Source organism: Caretta caretta, chromosome 13, assembly GCF_965140235.1.
Source record: "Caretta caretta isolate rCarCar2 chromosome 13, rCarCar1.hap1, whole genome shotgun sequence".
Classification (NCBI taxonomy): Eukaryota; Metazoa; Chordata; order Testudines; family Cheloniidae; genus Caretta; species Caretta caretta.
In genome coordinates, this window is record NC_134218.1 from 3630716 (window position 1) to 3656577 (window position 25862).

General features: G+C 51.3%; 1 protein-coding gene and 2 long non-coding RNA genes across 8 annotated transcripts; 1 reads left to right on the forward strand and 2 right to left on the reverse strand.

Moving 5' to 3' along the window:
- Window positions 1-1261: 1261 nt before the first annotated feature.
- Window positions 1262-3274, reverse strand: LOC142068788 (uncharacterized). The gene is made up of 2 exons (XR_012664668.1): window positions 2650-3274; window positions 1262-1951 (listed from the first exon to the last, which is right to left on the reverse strand). It is a non-coding gene; the product is annotated as an uncharacterized LOC142068788 (long non-coding RNA).
- Window positions 3265-11085, forward strand: LOC125622079 (uncharacterized). Its single transcript, XR_007352644.2, has 4 exons — window positions 3265-3374; window positions 4171-4253; window positions 5232-5322; window positions 6257-11085. It is a non-coding gene; the product is annotated as an uncharacterized LOC125622079 (long non-coding RNA).
- Window positions 4875-22960, reverse strand: LOC125622076 (sodium-dependent lysophosphatidylcholine symporter 1). 6 transcript variants are annotated; one of them, XM_048819644.2, is made up of 14 exons: window positions 22744-22958; window positions 17769-17891; window positions 17243-17367; window positions 15795-15927; window positions 15017-15095; window positions 14154-14311; window positions 13944-14034; window positions 13297-13418; window positions 12075-12158; window positions 11671-11754; window positions 8411-8523; window positions 7616-7759; window positions 7044-7220; window positions 4875-5935 (listed from the first exon to the last, which is right to left on the reverse strand). In XM_048819644.2, exons 1-14 carry the CDS (start codon window positions 22804-22806, stop codon window positions 5905-5907), a joined length of 1527 nt encoding a protein of 508 aa, XP_048675601.1. In that variant the 5' UTR covers window positions 22807-22958; the 3' UTR covers window positions 4875-5904. The 6 variants fall into 6 exon arrangements, with proteins under 6 accessions (XP_048675601.1, XP_074974755.1, XP_048675604.1 ...); XM_075118654.1 differs by lacking the exon at window positions 7616-7759 and having other exon boundaries at window positions 22744-22960; XM_048819647.2 differs by lacking the exon at window positions 17769-17891 and having other exon boundaries at window positions 22744-22959.
- Window positions 22961-25862: the final 2902 nt, after the last annotated feature.

Here is a 25862-nt window from a genome sequence, read left to right on the forward strand (position 1 = left end):
GTCGGGCCGCCGCACGGCGGCCATCTTGGCCCCACAGGGCGCGCCGGGATCGTTGCCATGGGAACCGGGCGCCCCCGGAGCGGAGCCTCTCCCGCGCCGGGCACGTGTCCCAGCGCGCTTCCCCCCCCTTCAGGGGAAGAGGAAAGAGACCCTAGGCGAGAAGCCGGGGCGCTGCAGTCACATGACTCCAGGAGCTGGGGCTTGGGAAGCTCGAGGTAGCGCCCCGCGCCCCGATCGCCCCAGGCCGGGCTCGCTGCGGAGTGCAGGCGGGTAAGACTGTCCATCGAGCCCCATGAGCTCGCCTCCCAGGGCTGGTCGGGGGCAGCGTCACTAAAGCGCTACAGGGCGCAGCCGCTGCATCAGGGCTGTAGCTCTGTACCTGGAGACGAGCCCTCAGGCTTTGAACGCTGCATTCAAGGGCGCTTTCCCCCCATTACATGAGCAACTGTTTTATCCAAGTTTCAGAGCAGCAGCCCTGTTCGTCTGTATTCGCAAAAAGAACAGGAGGACTTGTGGCACCTTAGAGACTAACCCATTTATTTGAGCAAAAGCTTTCGTGAGCTACAGCTCACTTCATCGGAAGTATTTTCCACTGAATGCATCCGATGAAGTGAGCTGTAGCCCACGAAAGCTTATGCTCAAATAAATTTGTTAGTCTCTAAGGTGCCACAAGTCCTCCTTTGCTTTTTGTTTTATCCAAAAATCTCTTCGACACCCAGGAGTGACTTTGCATTGGTGGCTTTGGATTATTTCTATTTAGAAGTCTTATTTCCTCATCTGAAGCGGAGGAATTTGACTTTTGCAAAGTGAGCACGGATGCTTCACAGACAGGGAAGAGCATTCAAAAAGCAAACGCTGTCAGCAGGTGGCATTAAAATGCAAGACAAGTGGAGATGCATGGCATAATTGATAAGAGGCTGGGACACACGATTTTAATTGCACTTCATTGCTCAAATCTTTTAGAAAAAAAGATATTCAAACTCCAGCATTCCTGGTTTGCTTTGCTCTTAACTGTAGAAATATTTCATTTCAATTCACACACACCCATTCTATTATTTGCCAGACTGATGTCTCCCCTACTTCCACCAGACTAGTGCCAGCAGAGGGAAGGTGGTAAGCCCAAATCCAAGATGGAACTAGGAAGGAGCGCTCGCATCTCACTGCTGATTATTATCTCTGTCTAAGGGGACAGCAGCGATCTGCTCTGGAAGTCTGTAGTGTTCACCTTCCCCACATTGGTAAATGGGAGTGAGGATGCAGGAAGGGAAGACACAGCTCTGTTTATTTATAAGTATTTTCATGACACTCATCACTCAGATATATGAGCACCTTGCACACTTTAGTCATTTTAACTGCCCAGCTTCCCTATAAGGTAGGAAGTGTTACCATCTTTGTTGTCAGATGGTGAAAGCATGCCACAGAGAGGTCACATAAATGACCTGCAGAATAGCGATGGTCCAGATCTCCTGCTGTTTAATCACAGGAGGATCCTTTCTCCCTGGTGGAGCTGTAGTGGTGCTAACTCTTGCAAACCCTTTAGACAGCAATTAAAAATTTAGATATATTTTGCCCAGTCAGTTGCCCCTCTCAATATAGCCCTAAGCCCCCAAGGTAAAAATGATCTATTACACAAGAAGTGATCACTAGTAGTAGGCGAGATTATATCTCATGTAATAGCATCATCAGTAGTGTGTTAATAAGTTCCCTGGTGAAGACTGGTGCCACCAATGTACCACAGAAATATTATCCTTAGAAAAGTAAAATGGCATCTGCTCACACCCAGTTTCCACCACAGTGTACTGGCAGAAGTGAAGCTGAAAGCTTATCAATAACTCCAGCCAGTGATTACCCCATGCTGCCTCAGGCGCCTCTTGGAGCTCTCAGCACCACTCTGGCGTCACAGCAGACTGCTCAGTCACTTTTCTCAGGAGCTCTCCATGTCCCATCTACCCTGCTGGGACATAGCAAAGGTGTTTAGTGGCTCCTAGAAGTATCAGAACTGGCTTCTTCCAGTTCAAACAGTGAGCCCCAGGAAAATGGCTTTGCCCAGTTAACCTTCCCCACATACAGTCGAAGCTCTAACAAAGGGCCTCCTGTATTTTCTTGGATCTAGCTGCTCTTCTGGCCAAACACTTTGTCAGCATGTCTGCTGTGCTCTCCGGAGAAACATCTTACCCCTAACTAGAGCTCCTTCCAGCTGAGAGACAAGTCTCTTTATAGCTGTAGCCATTTTCAAGTATGCCCAGTCACCTTCCAGCCCTGCCTTAATCCCTTCCCTGTCAGACTGCATGTGAAGGCGTGTACATTCCACCACAAAGCTATGTTAGAAAATACTGGTTCAAGCTATAAAGCTCAGAAGGAAAATAAAGAGCCAAATTAGGTCCATTGTTCCCCGTTAACTGTTGTGGAAGGCATGGTGGGTTAGTTGGTCACCTCTGATAACCCAGATTCAGATCCCCCTTGAGCTTGGTGTTCTCATCTTACTCCTTACTGAACAGTGGACTGTACACCTGCAATGCCCACAGGATTACCAGGATCTTTTTAACGTAACTTTCTTAAATGCATAGCAAGGGCAGCTTGAGACTGAGAGATGAGCTGGAAGATCTCAGTGGTCAGCCTTGGTGACACCACGGTGCAGTCTGCACTCACCAGGAAACAGAATGAGGTATCAGCTTCTAGTATCTCAGTTCATGGTGAAACTTTACAACCTGCGAAACAAGCTGATTCTCCTTGAGTGATTCCCCACCGTGCCCCACCAAGCTGGCTGATCCGTAGGGAGAGCTGTGAACCAAGGCCTTCTCCTGCTTGCAAAGCAAGAAACGCCAAGGGGAGAAAACATTAATGTTTGCACTGATTTAATACTTTTAAAAATCTGCCTTTGAGTTTATAATTAAAAAAACAGTTGAAAAATACTGACATCAGAAAACACAAATTTACAAATACAAATCCACCTAGAAGGTTGGTGCAGCACACTACACATCCTTCCTAGCCCGGATGGTGTGATATAGCAATTGCAAATGCATCTTAACACAGTTCTTGCCAACCATATGACTTGTAGCTTGAGAACGAATCATGTTTCATTTCTTGGCACACAAAGGCCATCAAAATACATAGACAACAATGTTGAATGGGAAGCAACGGCCCATAGCCCACTAGGTTCAAAACACCCAGACCAGGCCTTCCTGAGTTACATTTCTGGCCCTCGTGACAAAGTAAATGTGATCTGTGTGTAACTGATATAATGTTGCTTTCCTGCCAGGCTATCTGCAGACATCCTGTTATAGCTCTGAGGTGGGATCTTCCCTATTCATCGGAAAGTGTGGTTAACTCTTAAGCCTCATGATGCCACTTTAAGGACCAGATTTTCAAATGAAGTAGGTGCAAAACTGGGGGCTAATTTGCACAAAAACTGCCATTATGTATGCAGATTGGGTAGCTGCAAGCTCAAATGTTTAAAGCAGTGGTTCTTAACCTATTCGCCATTGGGGGCCTCGTATGCAGCTCTCTGTGTGTTATGGGGCTGCATCCACACACACTATATATATATATAAAAAAATACTACCTGTATGGCCCTGAGGATGTCACATGGGCCGCAGCTGTGTGCTGATTGGGCCGCCTGTGGGTTGAGAGCCACTGGTTTAAAGAAAAGGCAGAAATAGCACTGGCCTGAAAAATAACAAGCTAATGCGTGGTGCCAAATGCAATTAAATTTTACTTACTGAAAGTTTAGTCACGACAGAAGGGCCAGACCCAAACCTTGATCTTTGTGCAGTGGGAGATCTGTGGTGTGCTGAAGGTTGTACAAGATGCTGAGTTTAGAACTGTTCTAGAAACTATCATTAAAAGTGCAATTCAGCCCTTTCCATTGAGTGAATTTGACACTCCTGTGGATGGCAGGCACAGGGCAGACCTTGTAATAAACCGCTAAGAAAGCAAGATCACAGGTAGCTTAGTCTATTCCTGCGACCCCTTTCATCTGATTGCTAACTAGCTGAACTGCCTGCTAATGAACCCAAGGCAGGGAACCATGGTTGGTTTTTTAAATAGTGATACTAGAGGTTGTGTGGCGTGCATACTTCTCCTTTTGGGCATGTGCTTCTCTTTTAAATTTCTACACTTCAACTTTGGCATCTTTCCATAGAATAATAGATTCTGTCTTTAAAAATACAGGAGACCAGCCCTCTGGGAAACAAGGTGAACTAGGATCATCCTACTGGCGACTCTCCAGGAACAGCATCATGCCACACCAGCAGGTGATCAAAATATTGTAGTAGATAATGAAGGCAGATAATGTACCATTATCTCTGTGGTAGATAATGAAGGCAGGTGTTTAGCCATTGACAACAGGCAGTGAACCACTTTTCCTTACCCCTTCCAAGCCTCACAGCCTACATCTACCATGTTCCTTCAGCCCTGTCAATAACTGGCAGTAATACCTCAGACCTGGTACCCATGAGGCACAATGCTGCTGTTACAGCGTGTCAGAGCAACTAGCTCAGTGACTCCCCAGCCCATCTCAAATCACTACGCTGTATCCAACCCAGAGTTCCAAGTGGCTGAATTCAGCAGTTCTCTTTGGCTTGGCATTCTGGTTGGAGAACAGTGAGTCAGCTGCTCTGCATGGGGGAGGTTGTAATCCCAGGCCTGCTGGGCTACAAGGTAACCACCATCCCTACACTGTCTCCTGGGCCACTCTCTGTGACCTACAACCTGCAGAGGAAATTCCACCTCAGATGACCTGACTGACAGTGGTCTAGCGATCCCTGATTGATTCCAGAGTAGCAGCCGTGTTAGTCTGTATTCGCAAAAAGAAAAGGAGTACTTGTGGCACCTTAGAGACTAACAAATTTATTTGAGCATAAGCTTTATGCTCAAATAAATTTGTTAGTCTCTAAGGTGCCACAAGTACTCCTTTTCTTTTTGCGATCCCTGGTTGGCTCTTTGACCATAGAGATGCCCATGGGGTATACCAGGAAGTGTCCAGGCAACAACGTGGATTCCTAGCTAGCTACCATACTTCTGAACTCCTGGCACTGACCTTGCTCTGACTCGGATTCTGACTCCTAATCAACCCCTGGAAACCCAACACAGACCCTGATACCTGGTATTGACCCTGGACTGATTTCTGACTCTGGCTAGACCCTCGGCTTGATTCTGGTACTGGCTCTGATCCCTGGCTTCAGTTCTGGGATTCCAAGCTCTTGCCACTAGTCCTGCCTACTTTTACCTAGGAACCTGACAGAAGTAAATCTTCGAGCTGCAAGGCAGGAACTGATCACCACATGGGGTCAAAAGGACCAATCCTCCCCCATCTCCTCACAGGTACAGTATTACTCAGTCAGGATCATTAAGGAGGTGTTTCACACCTTCCTCTGAAGCAGCCAGCATTGACCATTCCGCTATCAGAGGTAGGATCCTGGATGAGCTGGACCACCTGTCTGTTCTGGTGTGACAATTCCTTTGTTCCTAATGAGATGGGTGGGTTAGTACAGTCTAGGAGACTTCATCTTGCCAGTCTGATGACCTAGAAATATATTATGCATACAATACCCTTCCTAAAAATATTGTATTTTCCCCAAAACTTAGCTCTCAGTACTAATGATCGTGATCTTCCAAAGAGAAACTATCTCCCCCACCCTTTGGTCCTGTTTTGAGAGTCCCAGAGCAGCCAGAAAAGCAAAAGCTAAGCCATGCAGAATGCAGTGCTGTGGGTCCCACCAACTCTGCTGGCCTCCCTGCAGAAGCACTGCAGGGCTGGTCTCGCAGAGCTGTGTCCTTTGAGATGGGGAAAATCGGCAACAACAAGCAGCTGAGCCTTTAAATTACACTGATGTATCCTCATGGACATGTAGCAATACTGGATTCTTTCCAAGTGAATTTCCCGAGATTGGCACAAGGTTTAGTTTATCCTGGGTTTTCATTCTTTACCCAATGACTGTTAAAAAGAATAGAAATTAATATGAAATCCAACTTAAAATCCACATTAAAAAGAGAGAGGGAGGATGCGATGCTTGGTCCCAGACCCAGTCCCACTGCATCAACATGGAGTGCCCTGGCTTCAAATGGGGGTTTATTTCCTGGCAAATTCTCCTTTTCTCCCCAAATATCTAGGCACGGGGACAAAAGGGAGCGGGGGGACAATCACTCTGGCTCGGAGACACATTTCAGGACCCATATCTCCAATTGTTCCTGAGGTAGCACTGCCTGCTAGCAAATGGGGGGCTGTTGTTCTAGTCATCCCCATCTCAATGTACAGGGTGGAGAGAAGACATCTGATGGAGCCATCACTGCTGGCCAGCCATGTTATACCTCCTGAAGCTTCCCAATTCAGCCTTCTTCTGAAGCATGAGGAGGCCCCAAGCTGACGCCCTGCAGCAGACCCCTGGAACTGGTGGAATTGCATTGTATAAAGAACTTTAAAAACCCCAGTGTGCTGAATAAAAGTCTACGGGCTAGTCGACACTAGAAGCACTACATCGGCACAGCTGCACCACTGTAGTTTGTCTGGTGAAGATGCTCTGTGCTGACAGGAGAGAGCTCTCCCGGTGTCATAATAAATCTGCCTCCAGGTGAGGCGGTAGTTCTGTCAGTAGGAGAAGCTCTCCCACTGATATAGTCCTGTCCACACCAGCACTTAGGTCAGTGTAACTAATGTCGTTCGGGGGGTGGCTTATTCACACCCCATGAGCAACGTAAATTATACTGAAGTAATCGGTAGTGTCGACCTGGCCTTAATAAAGACAGTAATCCCGGCTCCAAGGCAGGAATCTCTACAGGGAGTGGAGACTATAGGGGACTTCCCAGCTCTTCCAGTCCCAGCCTCTCCTAACTGGGAAAAGGTGTAGAAGTATTTGCTAGCTGGTTGCCATTGAGTGTGGATTGAGATCTGAGTTGAATTCCACTGCAAGGTGGCTATAATATACCCATGCTGGGGAATCCCTCCAAGTCATGATGGAGACCTGTGCTAGGTGTATTAGGCAGTTCTAGTGTGGAGGCTTGAACCAAAGAAGACGTAAACGCTCCTCAGAGGGCACTGCACTTACCCAGCTGCCTCCATCTCCACCCTCATCTGTTTTCTCCTCTCCTCGTCGATGGGGTAGAAGCAGAATATGGCCATGGCAATGAGCAGCAGGGTTATTGGGACAGGGGCCATGAGTATCCGCAGCGTGAGGATGACAGAGGGGTTGTGTGTGCAGTCACTGGCTCTGTAACCTGCAAAACTGAAGAGAAGCACAATGAAAAAAGCACCAGCTTTCTTCCATGGAAACACTGGCCTTTGTTTCCCCTAGAAACCGGAGCCCCTGGGCAGAGTGCTGGCAATGGAAAAGTTTACACACACCACAGTCCCAGCAAGTCATGGCAGAGAATTGGAAAGGAGCAAACAGCGACTTCACTCACAGGTTTGCTGAGCAGGAAGTGCTGTAGGGAATGGCACAGGAGAGCTGGCCATGGGGCACTCCCAGCTAGTCTGGTTCCAGCCACCTCCAGCAGAAGGGGCTGTGGGGAATGGTATAGAACACTGACCATTGGGAGCTCCCAGCTGTTCCTGTTCCAGCCTCTCCCACAGGGTAACCATGAACCCAGTGATAAATAGAAAGTAGAGTTTGAGGCCTACTGTAGGCTCATTGTTGATATCCCCAAGGAGAGTCCTCCTGCAAACTTGTTGAAGAAAACATAGAACGAGTAGAAAAAAGCTTCCAGGTTTAGACAGTTCGGATTCTTCAGCCTGAAATCATCCACTGCGTCCGGTAGCATGGACCTGGGGATGAACAGCCCGGTAAAGGTGCTAGTCAAACCCAACGCTACTGCCTGCCCTGGTTCTCTCCTGTTAGTCATTGCTGAGCTTCTGACACTGCAGCCCTCCAGCACTGGCCAAAGCTTTGGACTGTGGTTTGGGGAAAAAACACAGTAGGACCCAGGTTTTCAAGACTGCATGTGCACTTATGTGCCTAAGCTGACCAACTGCTCCACTTGCATGTGCAAATTAGGTGTGCAAATGTATGCACATATTAGCATGAGTCTGGACATTGGGCCTTCGATGCTATTTTGCAGGGGGCAGTACAAGACAGAAGTTAAGTGTTTTGCATAATGAAAGCAGAGCCACATGCTTGCAGCTAACTCGGAGTTTACATTGTTTGCAGACTGATGCAATGCCAGTGCTGTACAATCACTCAGTGACACACAAACCTCCCTGTCTAATGCCACTCACAGTCACGACAAAGGTGCCCATCCCCCTTTGCTCTCTTATTTGGCCACGCAGATGAATGCACCCACATCTAGGCCTTTATCAACCATGCTTCCCAACAAACTCTCCTTCCCCCCATTCAGTTTGTTCCTCCTAGTGACCTAGCCCTTTAACAGTCCAGGAATGAGCAGCCCCAGCCGTGGCTTGGAGAACCGCTCCACTCACCAGGGTAACAAGTAGAGGACAGCCAGGCTGCATCCCGCTAATACCACCATGAAGACGAAGACCAGGAAGTTGTGGCTCACTAGGGTGATAACGATGAGGGCAGGGATAATTAACTACAGCAGAGAGAGAGAGAAGGGCTTATGCTCCTTTTCTTCTGCATGCGTGTGGCCCTCACTCCCCAGGACCCCAAGACCATGCTCCCCGCTCTCTCCACGCAAACCCCTCCTCTGCTCACAAATACCTACCATGGACTAAAGCTCACTTCTCCCATCAGAGCTGCCTGCATCATAGAGACATGCAAGTTCAGTAGCAACTCTGCATCATTGCTTGGACATTAGACTATTTCTGATATTTCAGTGCCCCCTCTATGGTCTAATTCTCAGTGGAAGCTCCTTGAGGCAGAGACTGCATCTCTCCTTTCTGTGTTCTGTGCAGCCCTGAGAGCATGGACGGAGCTCGACAGATGATAACATAATGCTGCATTAATGACTAGAAAACCTGAGTGCCATAGGAACCCCCACAGGAGCAGAACTCAAATACGATTCCAGTGTAGAAGGGAGTGTGGTGCAGTGGTTGAACTGGGAGTCTGGATTCCTGGGTTCTAGCTCTGCCATTCTTACTATGTGACCTTGGGTGAGTCACCTAGATCCAGATTTACAAAAGGATTTAGGTGCATAAAGATGAAGATAGGCACCCCAGTGGGATTTTACAAAAGCACCTAAGCAGGTTGGCGCCTGACTCCCATGGCTGTCAGTGGGTGTTAGGCACCTGACAGCCATGACTGTCAATGGGAGTTAGGCACATAACCTGCCTAGGTGCTTTTATAAAATCTCATTAGGTGCCTATCTGCATCTTCAGGTACCTGAATCCCTTTGTAAACGTGGCCCCTAGTGGTGAGCACCCACAACGGGAGCCAGGTTTTGAGCAGGGCTCAGCACAGTGGATACAGCCCTAAGGGACTGTCCATGGTGCTGAGCACCCCAGCTCCCATTGACGCTGACCGCAGGTGTGAACACAGACCCTTGGGATGTCATCAGTAAACCCTGACATCACTGCAAAAACTCCCTGGACAGCCCCGCGTCCATTCCTTAACCTCCCTGTGCCTTATCTGTCCCCATTGCATGGGCTATCAGGAGGCCAAGTTAATTAACCTGAGGGGTGGAAGGCTCTAGGGCAGTGGTGGGCAACCAGCGGCCAGTGGGCTGCACGTGGCCCAAGGGGGTAATCCGCTGGCGGGCCATGAGACAGTTTGTTTACATTGAACGCCTGCAAGCATGGCCGCCCGCAGCTCCCTGTGGCCGCAGTTCACCATTCCCGGCCTATGGGAGCTGTGGGCGGCCGTACCTGCAGATGGTCGGTGTAAACAAACTGTCTCGCGGCCCACCAGCGGATTGGCCCGCAGGCCGCAGGTTGCCCACCACTGCTCTAGGGGCATGCAAAGCATTAATCAACACTTCTTATTCTCCCTGGGTGTTAAGGACACCCAACAAACAGTCATGTGAGACTCCAGGGCAGTATGGGAGAGGGGAAGGGAATTGGTTGCATATGCTGCAGTCTCTATACTGGTCACTGCCCAGGCCGTGGCCGATCGGTGTGACACAAAGCAGCCAGGTGGCACTGAGCAGTTGGCACTGCTGAGCGTGCGTGGCAGAGATCGCAGCAGAGCACGCTGCGCATCTACCTCCTGCACGTTCTCTGCCCTCCCTGCCCCGAGCTGCGCCTGTCTGATTAGCACAGGGGGCGTTTCAGCCCAGTGACACATCTTCAGCCAGCCCTTGGGGGCGGTGGTGATGCCAGCTGTTAGGGTATAGATATTCAGGCCTGTCGGTAAAGGCCTGTACTCTAAGAATGTAGGTGTATTCTTATCACTTGGCTAGTTCTAGAGCTATAAAAGAAAGAATCAAAATGACTGTCTGCCGGTGTAAGGCCCTTCTCTCACTGCAACAGCCTGAGGCCCTGTGCTTAGGCTAAGACCTTTGGCTAAGCAGCAGAGGCAGCCATCAGCTGGGAAGCGACCGGTCACCTCCTCACATCCCAAACTAGTCACACTGAATGAAGGTGCTATTGGGCTGTTAGGAATACAATCCTGTCCTGATGATGCCTATCGCCTCCACAGAAAGGGAAGTGCCTAGAAGATGTAAAAGGAAACTTAGTCTGATAGCATCCTGTCTGGCAAGAACTCACTTATCAATAGCTGGGATGTGAAATCCTCATTTCTGTGTTGTTCTATCACTGTAGTCCCCATTTCCCCATTGTTTGTCTGTATAATCTCTGTCTGGTTCTGTGATTGTTTCTGTCTGCTGTATAATTAACTGCTGGGTGTAAACTAATTAAGGTGGTGAGATATAATTGGTTAAATAATCATGTTACAATATGTTAGGATTGGTTAGTTAAATTTCAGTAAAATGATTGGTTACGGTATAGCTAAGCAGAACTCAAGTTTTACTATAGTCTGCAGTCAATCAGGAAGTGAGTGGATAAGGGAGGAAATGGGAACAGGGAATGGAGGTGGGGAAATTGGAATCATGTTTGGCTAAGGGTAGGAATGGGAACAGGGACACAGGTGTAAGGCTCTGTGGTATCAGAGCTGGGAAGGGGGACACTAAGGAAGGAAACTGGAATCATGCTTGCTGGAAGTTCACCCCAATAAACACTGAATTGTTTGCACCTTTGGACTTCGGGTATTGTTGCTCTCTGTTCATGCGAGAAGGACCAGGGAAGTAAGTGGCTGAAGGAATAAGTCCCCTAACACCAGCTGTCAGCGAGCCCTCTGTGGTCTGGAGGTGGCTGCACCGGTGTGTTTGCTGGGAAGTGTCATGTAAGGGTGCTGGGTCAGTTTCCGTTCGTGTCTGCACCGCCTTCCCCATGGGCACGTGTTCCACAGCGGGGGGGGGGTGCTAAAGAGGAGGGGCTCACAGAGGCGCCAATGCCAGCTCTGTTCAGGGACACTCTCTAGGGAATGGGGCAGGAAACTGCCTATGGATGTGCTCGTCGCTACTCTGGTGGGGGCCACATGCAGCAGGAGTCACCTCAAGGACTGGTGCAGATATAGCACAGGTGGGGCGGGGCTTTCAGTTACTCGAGTCCCAGCCTCTCCCAGCAGCAGGAGTTGTAGGGAGCAGGGTAGGAGGGCTGACCGGGGGCGGGGGTTCCCAGTCCCAGCCTCTTCCAGAAGGAGGCGGTGCAGGGTGCAGGGCAGAAGTGCTGTAGGAATTTCAGTTTAAATATCTATTTAAAGCCAGAGGAGAACGGAAACTCACTGGTAGGCCCACGAACACAGCTGGTTTTTTCCCAAAATGCACCAGAAACCACTGCCAGAAGGGAATGGAGAGGGAAGCCACGACCTGGGGGAGACAGAGCCACAGGGAGAGACTCAGCAAGGCCTTCCAGGACCCTCGGAGCATTCCCCCGGAGACATCCATGTTATGGCATGGGGGACATGGGCAGCAAAGATACTGAAATCCATCAGACCAGCCTTGGGCACCATTATCCCCTCTCCCTGCGCTGCCCACACTGTGTCAACCTCTGTCATGCTAGGTGAAAGAGCAGGGAGGGGCCCTGGATAGGTGGGGGGTTGACCCCTCCTGTGAGTACACTCTGGGGGCATCACTGGCCTTGGAGGGGGGGGCTGTGAGGGGAGACCGGTTCCACTGTGTAGACGTACCAGCATGATGAGCACCAAGTGCTGGAACCTCCCAGCCAGCCCAGCAGCGTGTGTGCAGAAAAAGGCAAAGATCCCCTGAGCGATCTGGGAAGGGAACATACAGACGCTCAGCGCTTAGCTCCTGGGCCTGCTGTCCAGCCCCGAAGGAGCCTGCAGTGCAGCAAGCTGGGAGGTCAGATGGGTCTTTGCTGCTCCTCACCATCTGGCTGGAGATGCCTATTCCATCCGCCCCCCAATCTCTCACACACACACTTCTGACTCCCCATCCATTTTTCCAGGGACCACAGAACCCACCTGTCTAATGCGGCACTCAGCCAGTGAGTCACTAGCTGGCTTCCCACGCCTGCACTTTGTCTCACCAGGCCTCCATCTCCCACCTGCCTCTCGGGGGCTGTTTCATTTTATTTCAATTTTAAAGCCATAAAAGCGCCTGTGAGTTCAGTGCTGGTGAAAAGAGTCTGATCAGCCGCCCTCTCTTTGCTCATGGAGCAGGCACATCATGGGCATCAATGGGGCAAACGCCCCCATACCGCCTGCCAATGTGCCCTGGGTAGACCCCCCCTCACAATAAGGGGGCATTCATTCTCTTTGCCCATTCACTCCTTGGTCTCTCTGCCGAGGCTGCCGGTTAGAGGTAGGTGAGGTGGTTTCTGGGAAACCGACACTCATCCCTGGGGAATCTGACTGAGAACACGGGACTCATGATGATCAAGAGGCCACCTAACACTGTATAGCAGGAACAACTTCCAATCACTGCAGACCTGAGATGGATTTGAACCTGCACCCTAGAGTTAAAGGCTCTGCACAGGATCTCTCTTGGCCTACTCACCCCCTCGGTGGTCTTATCACAACAGTCCCACAGCAGGGGCTGCTGCACCCAGCTGCCACAATCTCACTTTTATTAGCATGGCATGAAGGGGGATTGTATTGGTGGGCACGGATGGGAAAGGTAGAGCCAGGGGCTTGGTCTGGTGGGCTCCTAAACATGGGCTGGGCACAGCCTGGTGGAGAAAGCCCCTGGAGTCTGTGCAGGTCCCTCCTTGCCTCTTCTCCCACACAGTTTGTGTGTTTCAAGCCGCCGCTCCCCACCATTCCTCTACACCTCGGGGACCTGCTTCTCCTCATTGTTCAGATACTTTTGCCCCAGGACTTTCTGAAAGCCCAGCCACTGCCCACACTGCAGTCACCCCTCTCTCCATGCCAGCCATGGGTGTGATGGTACCTGGAAGGCCAGGGACATGAAGAGGAAGCCACAGAGCAGCTGGACATAGGGCTGGTGTCCCAGGATTATTCGCAGGCTGTGAAAGAAGGGCAGCTGGGTCTTTCCCAAGGGACTGAGGGGCCCTGCAGGGATGAGAAGGGAAGTGCAGCAGAGTCACCCCCAGCCCTACCCCCCAGGGACGGTGGTGATTACTGTACGCGTTGAAGCCGAGAGCCGCGAACACTATCCCAGGCCGCCTCACGCCTAGCGACTGATGAGGCCTTCGCCATGCTTGGCCCGGCCTCCCAGCCTGACCGGGGCTCTGACCGGCCTTGCCCTACCGAGGCCCCATTTTTCCTTCTGCCCTCCCAGCCGAGGGGAGTGGCCTCCTCAGAGCTGACGTGAACTGGATGGTGCAGGAGGCTGGAAAGCAACAGGCCACCAACTCCCACATCAAAGGCTGGCGAAAGTCTTGAGACTGAAGCATGCACCATGTCCCTCGACGCGCCTCCTTCGCATCCGCAGGCCAGGCACCGTGTCCCCTGACAGCCCGCCCAGCCAGCAGATTCCCAGCTCCCTCCCCCGCAGGACTTGCACCCATCCCCCAGAGCCACGGCCACAGGGCACCCTCCAAACCATCGCAAGAGGAGCCAGAGAAGTGACCTAACCGGGCTGCTCCTTCACTCCAAGGAAGAGAATCAGGCAGGCCATGCAGTAGAGCGAGCCCAGGACCATGGAGGCGATCACGTACGCCCTGCGCTGGAAGACAAGAGCCGATGCAGCTGTCACAACCTAGGCACTAGTTGCAGGGAGCGCAGACAGCGCTCTCCCACCCAGAGCTCTGCAGAGGGGCAGGGAGCAGACCGCCAGGTGCTTACCGTGTTCTCCAAGGTGTCAGTGAGCCCCGGGGAGGTGCTGTTGTACAGAGTCCCATTGGGCATGCTGCAGCTTTTCATCATGCTGGCGTGGTACCCGCCGACTATCTGCCCCTGGATACCCGAGCCGACCAGCGTGCTGAACACCTCCACCCCCATTCCTGCCAAGAGCCAGGACAAATGGGAGAGGGGTCAGACAGTCTTGTGGCCTGAGCCTTAGAGCAGATCCCCTAGGGAAAGGGAGGCCAGCATGTGCCTTGCAAAGTAACGTATTGGCTTTGTGTGCCTGAAAGGGTGAGACTCCCCTCTGGTGGCTGCTCACAAAGCGGATAAGAGATCTACTATTTCTGCCTGCTCTAAAATTTCCCCCTTCACTCCAGTGGTAGAGGCCTAAATTTTTGGAACTGAGGGGCCAGAGTCTAGTCCTGGTTCCCCATGGGAGTTGTTTGTCTAATAAATGCTTCTACACAGAGAGTCTTTTCAGCAACCAGCCCAAGACCTGTGTGAGTTCAGTATAACCATACCCCGTGCCATGTGATATTGCCTGCACTGTGGATGGGCTGATTTAACAAAAGAAGAATTTCTAGGGATGCCACGTGCCCTGAGATTGAGATCCAAGCCGTCAGAGTGTCCCTGGTTAACGCTGCAGTCCAGTTATTGTTTAGCTGCAATAATATGTGGATCCCAAGTATGGGAGTTTTTTTGATATTTTATAATGTATCAGGTCAAATTCACGTCCGGTGTGACCCTATTACAAACCCAGATTCAGAAACAACACCCCCTCTGGCATGGAGTGAGGCACTGGAGAGAACTCACACAGGCCTGGGACTGTGAAGGAAACCCTGCATCCGGGCAGAGACACTTACTGTAGGCGGTGGCTGAGTCCCGGTCTCGCGGATTCCCTCCCAGGAACATGGTCAGGGAGGAATACGGCACATGATAGCACTGGGGAGAAAAACAGCTCAGATACCAAACAACTCAGCCGCTTCTCCTCTGATACTGGGATCCCCTGTCTCTCACATCCCACCCTCTGGGGGCAGACACCGCCCTCCCCTCCCGGGAACACCTCTGGTGAGGTGAGCCCCTTGGAGGAGCTGCCACTACAGACAGCAGCCGTGAAAACGAAAACTACTGCCCTGTTTCACGACGTCACTATATAACCAACCAGATACCGTGCCCTACAGCGCCCCCTGCTGGGAAAGTCTGGAGCCAGAGCAGCTTTGAGCTCCCCTACAGGTTGTGTTCCTCTTCTAGAGGGGCCACTCAGGCACCCCCAGCATACCAGAGATTCTGGTGCTTGCAGGTAGCGGCAGGCCCCTGGCGTTCCTGGGTGACCCAGCCCCTGCTCGTGTGACCTGGCATGCACGGTGTGTGTGAGGTCACGCCCCACAGAACGTGAACGTGTCACCCCACCCCCGCTGGAATGACCTCGCGCACACACGGCGTGCTTCAGAATGGCATCCCTCATCCGTGACATGGCAAACAAACACATCCAGCCTTGTTTCAGTTCCAGGTAGGAGACGTTTGCATTTAGAAGCAGGAAGGTCCAGCTTAGAACGGGACCCACAGCCTGCCTAGCCTGTTCTCGGCAGCAAGGTGAAGACAGCTCCTAAAACACTTAGCCACAGATGTTGCAGTCCTTACACTCATGCTCGTCTGGAAGAAGCAGTACATGGCCAGGTACCAAAGGAACTTGAGGGAGACCGGCATGGCGTCGGAGGGGGTGGACCAGACCATGCAGTAGAAGACCACCCCGAACGGCGTGGAGCAGACAATCCTGCAGGGGCAAGCGGAGATGATTCGACACAAGCACCGAAGCAAAGTGAGAGTCAGGTTTATTACTGCCTCATGCACTGGCCTCCTTTCCTGCTCGCCATGCCACAGCTCATCCCCTGCAGGATTAGGGTCACCAGGTGTCTGCTTTTCAACCAGAACGCCCAGTAGAAAAGGGACCCTGGCCGCTCTGGTTGGCACCACCGACCGGGCTGTTAAAAGTCCAGTTGGTGGTGCAGCGGGGCTAAGGCAGGCTCCCTGCCTGCCCTGGCTCTGCAAGGCTTCCAGAAGCAGCCACCTTGTGGCCCCATGGCGCATGGGCGGCCAGGGAGGCTCCGCACACTGCCCCTGCCCCTAGTGCCAGCTCCGCAGTTCCTATTGGTCGCGGTTCTCAGCCAATGGGAGTTGCAGGGGTGGCACCTCCAGACACTAGGGCAGTGCATCAAGCCTCCCTGGCTGCCCATGCACCTAGGGGCCATCCGGGGTCCTCACCCCAACACCCTGCCCCAGCCCGGAGCCTGCACCCCCAGCTGGAGCCCTCCCCGCACCACAACCCCCTGTCCCAGCCCGGTGAAAGTGAGTGAGGGTGGGGGAGAGCAAGCAAGAGATGAAGGGGGGATGGAGCGAGTGGGGACAGGGCAGGGGTATTCGGTTTTGTGCAATTAGAAAGTTGGCACCCCTCTCCAGGATCAGGGTGAGCAGGGGAGGGTAGTTTTGCTCAACGCAAGGAAAAAAACAGATGGGCAGCAGCAGAACTGTGCTGGCCCCAGATCCACTTATCTCAGCCCCTGCTCGAATATTCAAGGCCCTGATCCAGCAGTGGGATCCATGGGGACAGGGTCCAGCCACATGGACCCAACTGCAGGCTTGGGGGTTAAATATTAGAGCAGCGATCCGCTACATGTGTATTGTGCTGCTCACTTCATGGGAGAGCTTCTCCCCTGCCCACAGCTTAGCGGATTGTCTGGAGGGCTCCATGTAACACAGGTGAGAGCCACTGGGTATCAACCCTCCAGTCACTTTGAATATTTAGTGAATCTTGCAGGAACTGCAATTGTTACAAGTTTCAGAGGAACAGCCGTGTTAGTCTGTATTCGCAAAAAGAAAAGGAGTACTGGTGGCACCTTAGAGACTAACCAATTTATTTGAGCATGAGCTTTCGTGAGCTACAGCTCACTGAAAAGGGGGAGCACTAACAAGAATCAAACTGCCCATTGTAAGCGCACAGCCAGAGGCTTTTGGTCCCAGTCCACAAAGAGGCTGCGCCTGACCTCCAAAGCCAAATCAACGCCCACTCAGCCTCAGCCCCCAATGCTCACCAGGGGATCAGCTTGCCAAGCTTCCTTCTGGGGCTCTTGCTGACCAGGAAGCCGACAGCGGGGTCTGTAACTGCATCCCAGGCTCGCCCAAGGAAAAGGATCAGAGAGGAATGGAACGGTTCCAACTGGGAGAGACAAACAGTTGGATCAGGCCACAGCATGAAAGTGAACAAAGATCCCAGCCAAAGGCGGAAAGAGTCAGAATGACTCGGCCCTGGAGCAGCCAGCTCTGGGCAGAATTCCAGGCTATCATTCTGGGAACTGGAATGACATGGAAACCTCCCCCCCCCCCCACACCTCCTCCTCCTGCAGCTCTTTGGATCTAAGGCTCCTGATGAAATCGTAGCACTTGACGCTGTGGGGCACCATCAAGGTCTTTCCAAGAACACCATCCGGCACTATCAAGGTCTTCTCAAGAATAAGCTGCAAGACCCACTTTCACCTAGACTGCCCCCCACATCCACACTCCTGTACGGAGCCTCTCTGCTTCCGAGCCCCACCATCCAGCGAGAAAGCGGCTGCTCACTTGCACAACGTCCAGTAGGAAGATCTGGAGGAAGAACCCGAGGGCATTTCCTGTCAGCTGGTATGGAGCACCCCCTATGGCGTAACAGAGCTTCCTGCAGAACAACAGTGGTGCCGGCTGCGTCTGGAACCAAGACACAAATGAGCCCCGCTCACTGCAAACTGACACATGCGCCCAAGATGTTCGCAACCCTGCTCTCTGCCTTTGCTCTTCCCATCCCTGGATATCCTCCCAACCCCGCCCAGAGCCGGCCCACAACATTTTGACACCTGAGATGAGGAGCTCAAATGATGCCCCCTCGCTTGGGCCAAAACTTTGAAAGGTCTCAATTCTGCCTTCCTCCTGTTCTACTCCTCTCATGGTCCTGCTCTGCTGCCTACCCCAATAAAGGAGAACTAACCACTTCAAATGCCTTGTTCAAAAATTTTAAGGAACACTTCACTTTCAAACGCTTGAACAGCAAATGTAACATTTCTTGTCTGCGTAGTAAACACTGGCATTTGTATCTGTTTGAATAATCAAAGTGGTGCTTTCCGTGGCTTCTTGCTTGCAAAGATTTGAACTGCTTCCTGAAGGTCCACAGTCTGGGCTAGCTCATGCTCTGTTGAGATGGTTGCAAGGCCGACCAGCCTCTCCTGGGTCATTGTGGAGTGTAGATGTGTTTTTATTAACTTCAGCTTGGAGAAGCTGCGTTCTCCACTGGCAACTGTTACAGGAAGTGTTAGAAGTATGCACAGAGCAACAAAAGCATTTGGAAAGAGGGTGGCCATCTTATTTGTGCACATATATTCCAGAACAGCCTTTGGAATTGATCCTGCTGAAATGTAACTTGAAAGGGCTTTCAGTTCATCACCTAAATCAATCGCATCAATATTGCGCATGTCATCATGTGTCAACACTGTCTCTAGTGCCCTGCATTGCTGGTGTAGGTCTTCTTCAGGTATCGTGAGGAGTTTTGGAATATCAGACAACATCCCAAATATACTGCTGTGTTCCTTGAGCTGCATGAAATGTTCTTCAACTGACTGTATTGCACAATCTAGCACCTGGTTAAAGAATTCAACTTTGAATTGTTATTTAGGGTCTCTTATGGGATTATCCCGTGGCTCGTAATCAAAATTTCTCCTTCGGTGACTCTTGTGTTCTTGAATGGGTGGGAAAATAGCTTCAGTGTGAAGTTCCTCTGCCAACTTCTGTGCACGCTTCAGAATGTTTTGAAATTCCTCATCTGACCGGTAAGACTGTAGGTATGACTTTGCTTTGTCCAGTTGTTCCATTGCTCCAAATATATCAAGGTCAACACCTTGGAGTCTCTTGCTTACAACATTTATTTCAACAGTATGTCAGGCCACAACACTAAGCCACACAGAAATTTGAAGTTATGTATGTTTCTGGTGATTCCATTTCCCTCTGCCACTGTTCTCCCATAAACAGTTCCTGTCATAGCCCTGTCCTCCATAATGGCAACTATGGCATCATCTATCTTCCCAATTTGGTGTTTGGTAGGCTTTATTGCCTCCACTTGACTTTCCCATCATGTGGCACTCAGTGGTTTCAGTGTCAGAGAGGATGTTCCCAGATGTTGCTTCAAAATTTGCCATCGATGAGTTGATGCAGAGAAAAATCCAGAGATGCTTTGAATTAGATTAAAAAATTCAGCAGCTTCACTGGAAGCTGACGCTGCATCACTGACCACCAAGTTCAATGAATAAGAATTGGATGGGACAAAAAAAACTCGAGGTTTTAACTCTCGGATCCGTGTCTGCACTCCTCTGTTCTGTCCTCTCATGTCAGCAATCGCAATTCCTGTCTCTTCCAGCTTTTTAAGAAGCACATTTGTCATACCAGCTCCTGTAGTATCATCAATGTCAATAAATTCTAGAAAATGCTCTGACCGTCACCATCGCAGGGACATTTTCACTAGGTTCTGTTGTTGTTACAAAATGCACCATTAAAGTTATTTGTTCCATATGGCTGATGTCAGGCGTGCCGTCCAGAATAACAGAGTAATATCTTACTGACTTCAGATCTGCCACAATCTTCTGTTTGACTTTTATTGCCAGTAACTGTATGATCTCATTTTGAATTGTTTTTCCATGGTAGTGGTATGTGTACATTTCTTGGGTGGTGACTCTTCTTAGATGATCCTGGAGAACAGCATCAAACTCAGTCATCAGCTCCACAATTTTAAGGAAGTTTCCATTGTTTGGCACGTACAGCTGATCTGAAGTGCCAAGCAGGGCTAAGTTTTGGGTAGCAAGCATTCTCACAATGCAGTGAGCCTTTTCAGAACATTTTGCCAGTAAACAGATGCTGATGCAATCTTCTCTTGATGCTGATCGTCTTATGGTGGCCTTTAAACCTTAGTCTCATCTCAAGCTCTTTCTACCTGTGGAATGCTCTCTGGTGACTTGCTGCCTTCTCGCCAGATTTTTCCAGTCCTTTATTCCTGTAGAACCCAATGTGGCTGGGACATTAGACTGGAAGAGTTTGCAATAAAAACAGTATGCAGCATTCTGGGTTTCTGAGTACATAAGCCATGGCCTCTCCACTTTGTCACCATTGAGGATTTCACGCCAGTAATGTGTTGGATGGAAGCTTCTGTTTTCATGGTCTTTGGGGAACATGAAGTTTTTCACTTGCTGTGGCCCATGCAGTACAAGGAAGTCCCTCAGGCTACTGCTCAAGTGGGTCCACAGTCCTGGATCATCTGGACTTAAGGAACTAAACTCAGCAGCAGCTGTTTCTTGCGCCTCCACCACACTCTCCTCTGATCTACACTTTTCTTCAGGACTGTGCATGGCTACATCCATTGGAGATGGAGATACGGATGCTGCAGTAGCTGCCAGGTCAACTGCCCTCTGACTGACTGGAAGATCAGGCATCTCCGCACCACTCATGTCCTCCCTGGGGCCGGAAGGCTCACCCTGAACATTTGTGTCTATGTATCTCAGGAGAGCTCCTTCCTGCTTAGATAGAAAAGCTTCCGTTGCTTGCTTTCTTTTTCTGAGTGCTGCCCCAGACGGGCGTTTTCTTCGTTCACGCATGGCTGCTGTTCTGTGCCAGCTAGAGTGTCTCTCAACACTCAATTGAAGGGGACAAATAAGCAGGCTGGTAGCAGGGCCTGAGCGAGGGGAGACATCAGTGTCTTAAGGGCCTAACTGGCTCCTACTACTCCAGCTGACGGCCTGTTCTCCTCAAGTGGGTTCAGCGAAGCAGCAGGAAACAGAAAGCTCCTGGAGAGGCTGGGGTTAACAGGCCAGGCTCCTGGGGGTGCTAGAGAGGTACATAAGAGGCTCCTCTCTCCTCTCTCTCCTGCTGCTTTCTGTTATTCCCTCTCCCCTTTTCTCCTGCCTGCCTGTTCTGTCTCTTGTGCCCTCCTCCCTCCAGCCCAGCGCTCCACCCTCTCTGTGCATCTCCAGCAGAGAGAATCCAGACGCACCAGCGGCAGACACCATCTTCTACGCTCTGGGTCCTAGTGCCCCCAGCCCCCGGTCTGGAACCTGAGGCAGCGGCCTCAGTTCGCCTCATGGTAAAGCCAGCCCTGCCAGAGCCTCAGCTTTACCCCAACCATGATCCCTGCCACTGCAGCTGCCACTTGGGCCGAGGACTCCACAATCTGAAGCAGGCAGAGGAATTGGTGTCTGTGACGTGAGGCTCTCCTCTTTCTTCCTTCCAGGCCTGAGTATGTGACCCCAGCCCGCCCGCCACGCTCCAGCCTAGCAGGGAGCAAAGAGCCATGTGTGCTCCTTGGGCTTGAATCCGTGGCCTGTGCAGCATCTGGGCACGTTCCTGCTAGAGGGACTTTTCTGTATCAGCATTTTAGTGGGTGAGATGCCCAACTCTGCTAGGAGTCTGAGACACAAATGCAACTTCCATTCCTGCTCTTCCCAGCCAGTATATTTTCAGTCCTTGTCCCCTGTGTACCCAGGTGGGACTATTGTTAGGTGGACTTCTGCCTTGACTGCATGCTGTTGGGATCAGCTGCTTTGGTACTTTGTGGACATGAATCTAGTTACGGACACTAATGGCTTCGTTCTCCTCTCATGTACCCTGGTGTACGTCTGCGAAAACACCAAATTTCCACTGGCTTACCCACGCTCAGAATCTAGCCCGAAAGTGCCAGTGAATCACTGATCTGTTCAGATAACACTCCGTTTTGCTCTTCTTTTTCCACTGAGGCTTCACGATAATAACACATAAGTGCGAATTTCACATAGCATCACCGCTGCTGATCCAGGGACAGAATAAAGTCCAGAGTCCACTGGGTTTTATAGATCGGGGACAAGGTGCAGGGGAACATTTTAGGGGAAGGGAGACAGGCAGATGAGAGAGTCCATCATTCAGCTCGGTGCAAAGAAGTTTATGGATGTGTCTGGCTGGCCAATTTTCAGAGCTTGCAGCAAAGATCTAGTGAAGTGGGATTCCCTTTTGTTGATAGACAGTTTCACTTTCCGGCTACCATGGTTGGCTTGCATGCATTGCAGGGGAATGCTTAGTTGTTTAAATAACAGTTTCCATTGCAGCTCCATTTTTAAAATCCCTCCCCCTCTTTTCAGGGCCCCCAGCAGACTGCAGAGGTGTTGACAGGTCACTCGTCCTTGAGTGTTGTCTTACAACAGGTGCTAACTACTTATGCTAAACCCTCTGCTCCACCTTGCAGTTTGCTGGGAGCACCTTTCCCAGCCCTGCAGAAGGGCTGCTGCGGGCAGGTCAAAAGCGTGTCTCTCACCAACAGAAGTTGAGCCAATAAAAGATATTAACACACCCCCCCCCCCGCCACCACGTCTCGGGATATCGGAAGGTCCCCACATCTCCGTGCACTTAGGTCATTTGAGTGCCATCAGCAACCGAACATAAACGCCTCCCTTAGTCATAAAAACTCCTGAAGCCCTAAAAATACCCCCTGGCTGCCTGCCCCAGCTAGATTGCATCGGTCTGAGAGAGGGGCCGACCCGCAGCCCGCTGTTCTTACCTCGCTGTGTCTCGAACTCGCTCCGGGCCGGTCTCCCGCACTCCCCGGGCTCTCTGGGAGCATGTTCACAAACACGCGGCCTCCCTTCCCGGCGCAGGGAGCAAGGATCAACCCTACTGCGAGCCGAGCTCCCAGGCGGGGGAAACCAGCCCCGAGAAGCGCACCGGCCCCCAGGGGTGTAACACGACCCAGGGGCTGAGCGGCCTCACCGCCGCGGGCAGAGCCAGATCCGTAGCTGACCAACCAAACCTCGGGGCGGAGCCTAGTGAGGCGCAGGGGGAGACACGTTTGGTTAGGTCCCGAGCTGCCCTGTGTCCGCTTCGTAGGGAGAGAAAGAGGGTTCGCACGGACCCAAGCCAGTCCTGGAGCTGCCCTGAGACGCGGGTGGCTGGGGGTGCTGGAGCTCAGCGGTTCTCAACCTCTGGGGGCTCAGGACTCATTTGTAAAGTCAGGGCCCAGTAAATAGTCTGGGGGCCCTGGGGTGGTCCTGCGCCCGGGGAGGGGGTTGGGTCCTGCCCAGCACTCACCCCACAGGGCTCGTTCCTGCACAGCGGGGTTGGCTGGACATGGCTCTCCAGGCCAGGTGAGGCGCTGCTCAGGTTTGCCCCCCGGCCAGACCAAAGTTGCGGGAGTGGAGTCGTGATCTGGCTCCTGGGGTTGCAGCGGCTCACATTTGGCCTACGCAGACTCTCAGCATCATGGCGGCTGGGCCAACTCCGAGTGGTGCTGGGACCCCAGGGGCTTCAGCTGGAGCGAGGAGGTGAGCTCAGCCCACCCTGGGGGACAGGAAACCCCCCAAGCCCCTTTGAAGCATTCTGGCGCCGCGGGGGTTGAGGTGAGGGATGGTCATCTGCCCTTTCCCATCCGCTCCAGCTTAGGGTCATTTACAAAATCTTGAGATCCACGAACAACAGTGCAGTGACTGACGCAGTAGCGCATCTTTTCATCACCATTTTACTCAAGTCCTGGATCACCAGCATTACTCATAGGGTACCCTGCCGAAGCAGGTACAGCCCACTCCGTCTCCCACCAGCGTACCGAAGGAAACACGGATCCTGCTACACGCAATCTGCTTTATTGTACCTAGCAGCAGGGAGGGAAAGACTGAATCCCAAACAAAAATCCACGAGGGGCCAGATTTTTCAAACGTATCATTGTGCACCTGCCTGCAACCCATAACCTTCCTTCCCCCACCCCTGCACGAGCTGGAGAGGCCCAGAACAGCCGTTGGAGGTCTGGTCCTCAGTGCTTGTCCCCCGTGACTCTCGTGGGGTTTCTGGGTGCAGCAGGCTGCCTTTTCCGTACACATGATCAACATGGAGTTTGCGCAGATCCTATTAAGCCTGCAGCACAGCGATATCCATCACTGCCTGCCTAATTCCACACTATTCCCTTCAGCAGAGGAAAGCTTTTCCATTATTCCATTTAGGTCCTGCTAAGGCCTTTCATTGTATCCCCACTCATGCCGTATGCAAGACAGCCCCACGTATCAAGCCTAGGCCAGAGGGAACTAGAGGTAATGCAGACACAGGAGGTTGTATTTGCAACCCGCTCAGGCTTGACGGGCTGTGCCAGGGTGAGCAATTTTAAGACATGACACCAACCACCTTCTGCCATTACACCTTCATACCCTGGGCTACTGGGAGTTCTCAGGACTGCGGGCAACTAACGATGCTGGCGCTAAGGCCCAGAAGCTGCCCAAACCAGCTCTTGACACACAGAGCGTAAGAACGGCCAGCCTGGGTCAGATCAGTAGTCCAGCTAGCCCAGTAGCCTGTCTTCCAACAGGCCAGTGCCAGGTGCTTCAGAGGGAATTAATGAGTGATCCATCCCGTTGTCCAATCCCAGCAGCTGGCAGTCAGAGGCGTAGGGACACCCAGAGCATGGGGCTGTCTCTGTGAACATTCAAGGGTGAGGGTTCAAGGGAGAACTTACTGCAGCAAGAGAAAGGCTGCAGCGATCCCGTTTGCCTGGGTTTTGGTCTCAATTGATTACAGAAACGTTTGGGGAGGGGGAGGAAGGAATCTGCACCACTGCTGCTATCTTTGTCATTGTGTATTCACTCAGATCAGACCAGACCCTCCAGCTTCAGAAGAAGCAGAAAGAAATTACCATGAATCCAGCCAGTGTGTTTCGGCCCTGGAGAGAAGCAGCCCTTGAACAAGTTTCAAGGCAGCTGGTGGCTCAGGAATGTGCTCTTGAAGGAGTTCCAAACAGAGCTAATTAAGCAGCTTCTCTCAGGTTGCAGCGAAGTAGAGGGGCTGGTTACTGCGGAGGAATCCTGCCACTCGAAATGGATTGAGCCCAGGAACTGGAATTTCTTTGCAGCGAACCCAGTGACAGCCTTTGGATAAATTACATCTGCCAGCCCCAAGAAGGTAGATTTCTCCCTGCCCCACCAAAGATAGGCAGAAGCAAATATCTTCACAGAGCTGCAGCAGAATCCTTAACGGAGTTTGTGTGATGAATGTGTTAGTGGTCATGGCTGCGGGTGAGGAGAAAGGGGAATGAAATTGCAGGAGCTGTACGTGTCAGGCTCTGGGCAGCTGGTGTCAAGGATTATAGAAAGCACATTCCACCAGCTCCAAGAATGATTTAATGCTTCTCAGTCCCTGTAAATATATCTTTTACATAAATTATTTACTGCCATAAGCTTTGACATATGCATTATTTACCTGAGTGAGAACAAGAATCACAGCTCAACCCTTAGCATAAGCCAGTTAACTTCAGGGTTTTTTTTCCCTTCCTCATGTAAACTGAAGGGCTTAAACCAGTGTAAAAATAACAGTTTGAAATCCCTGCTCCTTCACCCAGAGGTGAAAATACAAAGGCCCAGCTCTTCACAATTGTACATGTGCTATTCCAGGTCTAATTTACATGCATAATTATTGCAACTGCACAAGTACATTCAATTGGACAGCTACCAGGGTGTTTGTACGGTTGCTGCAACGACAAGCAAAGCAAACAAACACGTCTGTACCTGCACAGTGCTGAAAATCTGATTCCAGTCAGAAGAAGTTGAAAAGCTTTTCAGTCACTCGGATCTCCATTCAGACATACAGAAACCTGTGTCTCGACAGCAGATCTTGAAAAGGGCCCGATCCTGCAGCCTTTACTCA

Coding starts and splice junctions, on each gene's coding strand:
- LOC125622076 (XM_048819644.2), bottom strand. CDS start 22,806: ATGCTCCCAGAGAGCCCGGGGAGTGCGGGAGACCGGCCCGGAGCGAGT. Junction 17,368..17,768: donor TCCTACTGGACGTTGTGCAA/GTGAGCAGCCGC, acceptor TGTCTCTCCCAG/TTGGAACCGTTCCATTCCTC. Junction 11,755..12,074: donor ACTTGGTGCTCATCATGCTG/GTACGTCTACAC, acceptor TGTCTCCCCCAG/GTCGTGGCTTCCCTCTCCAT.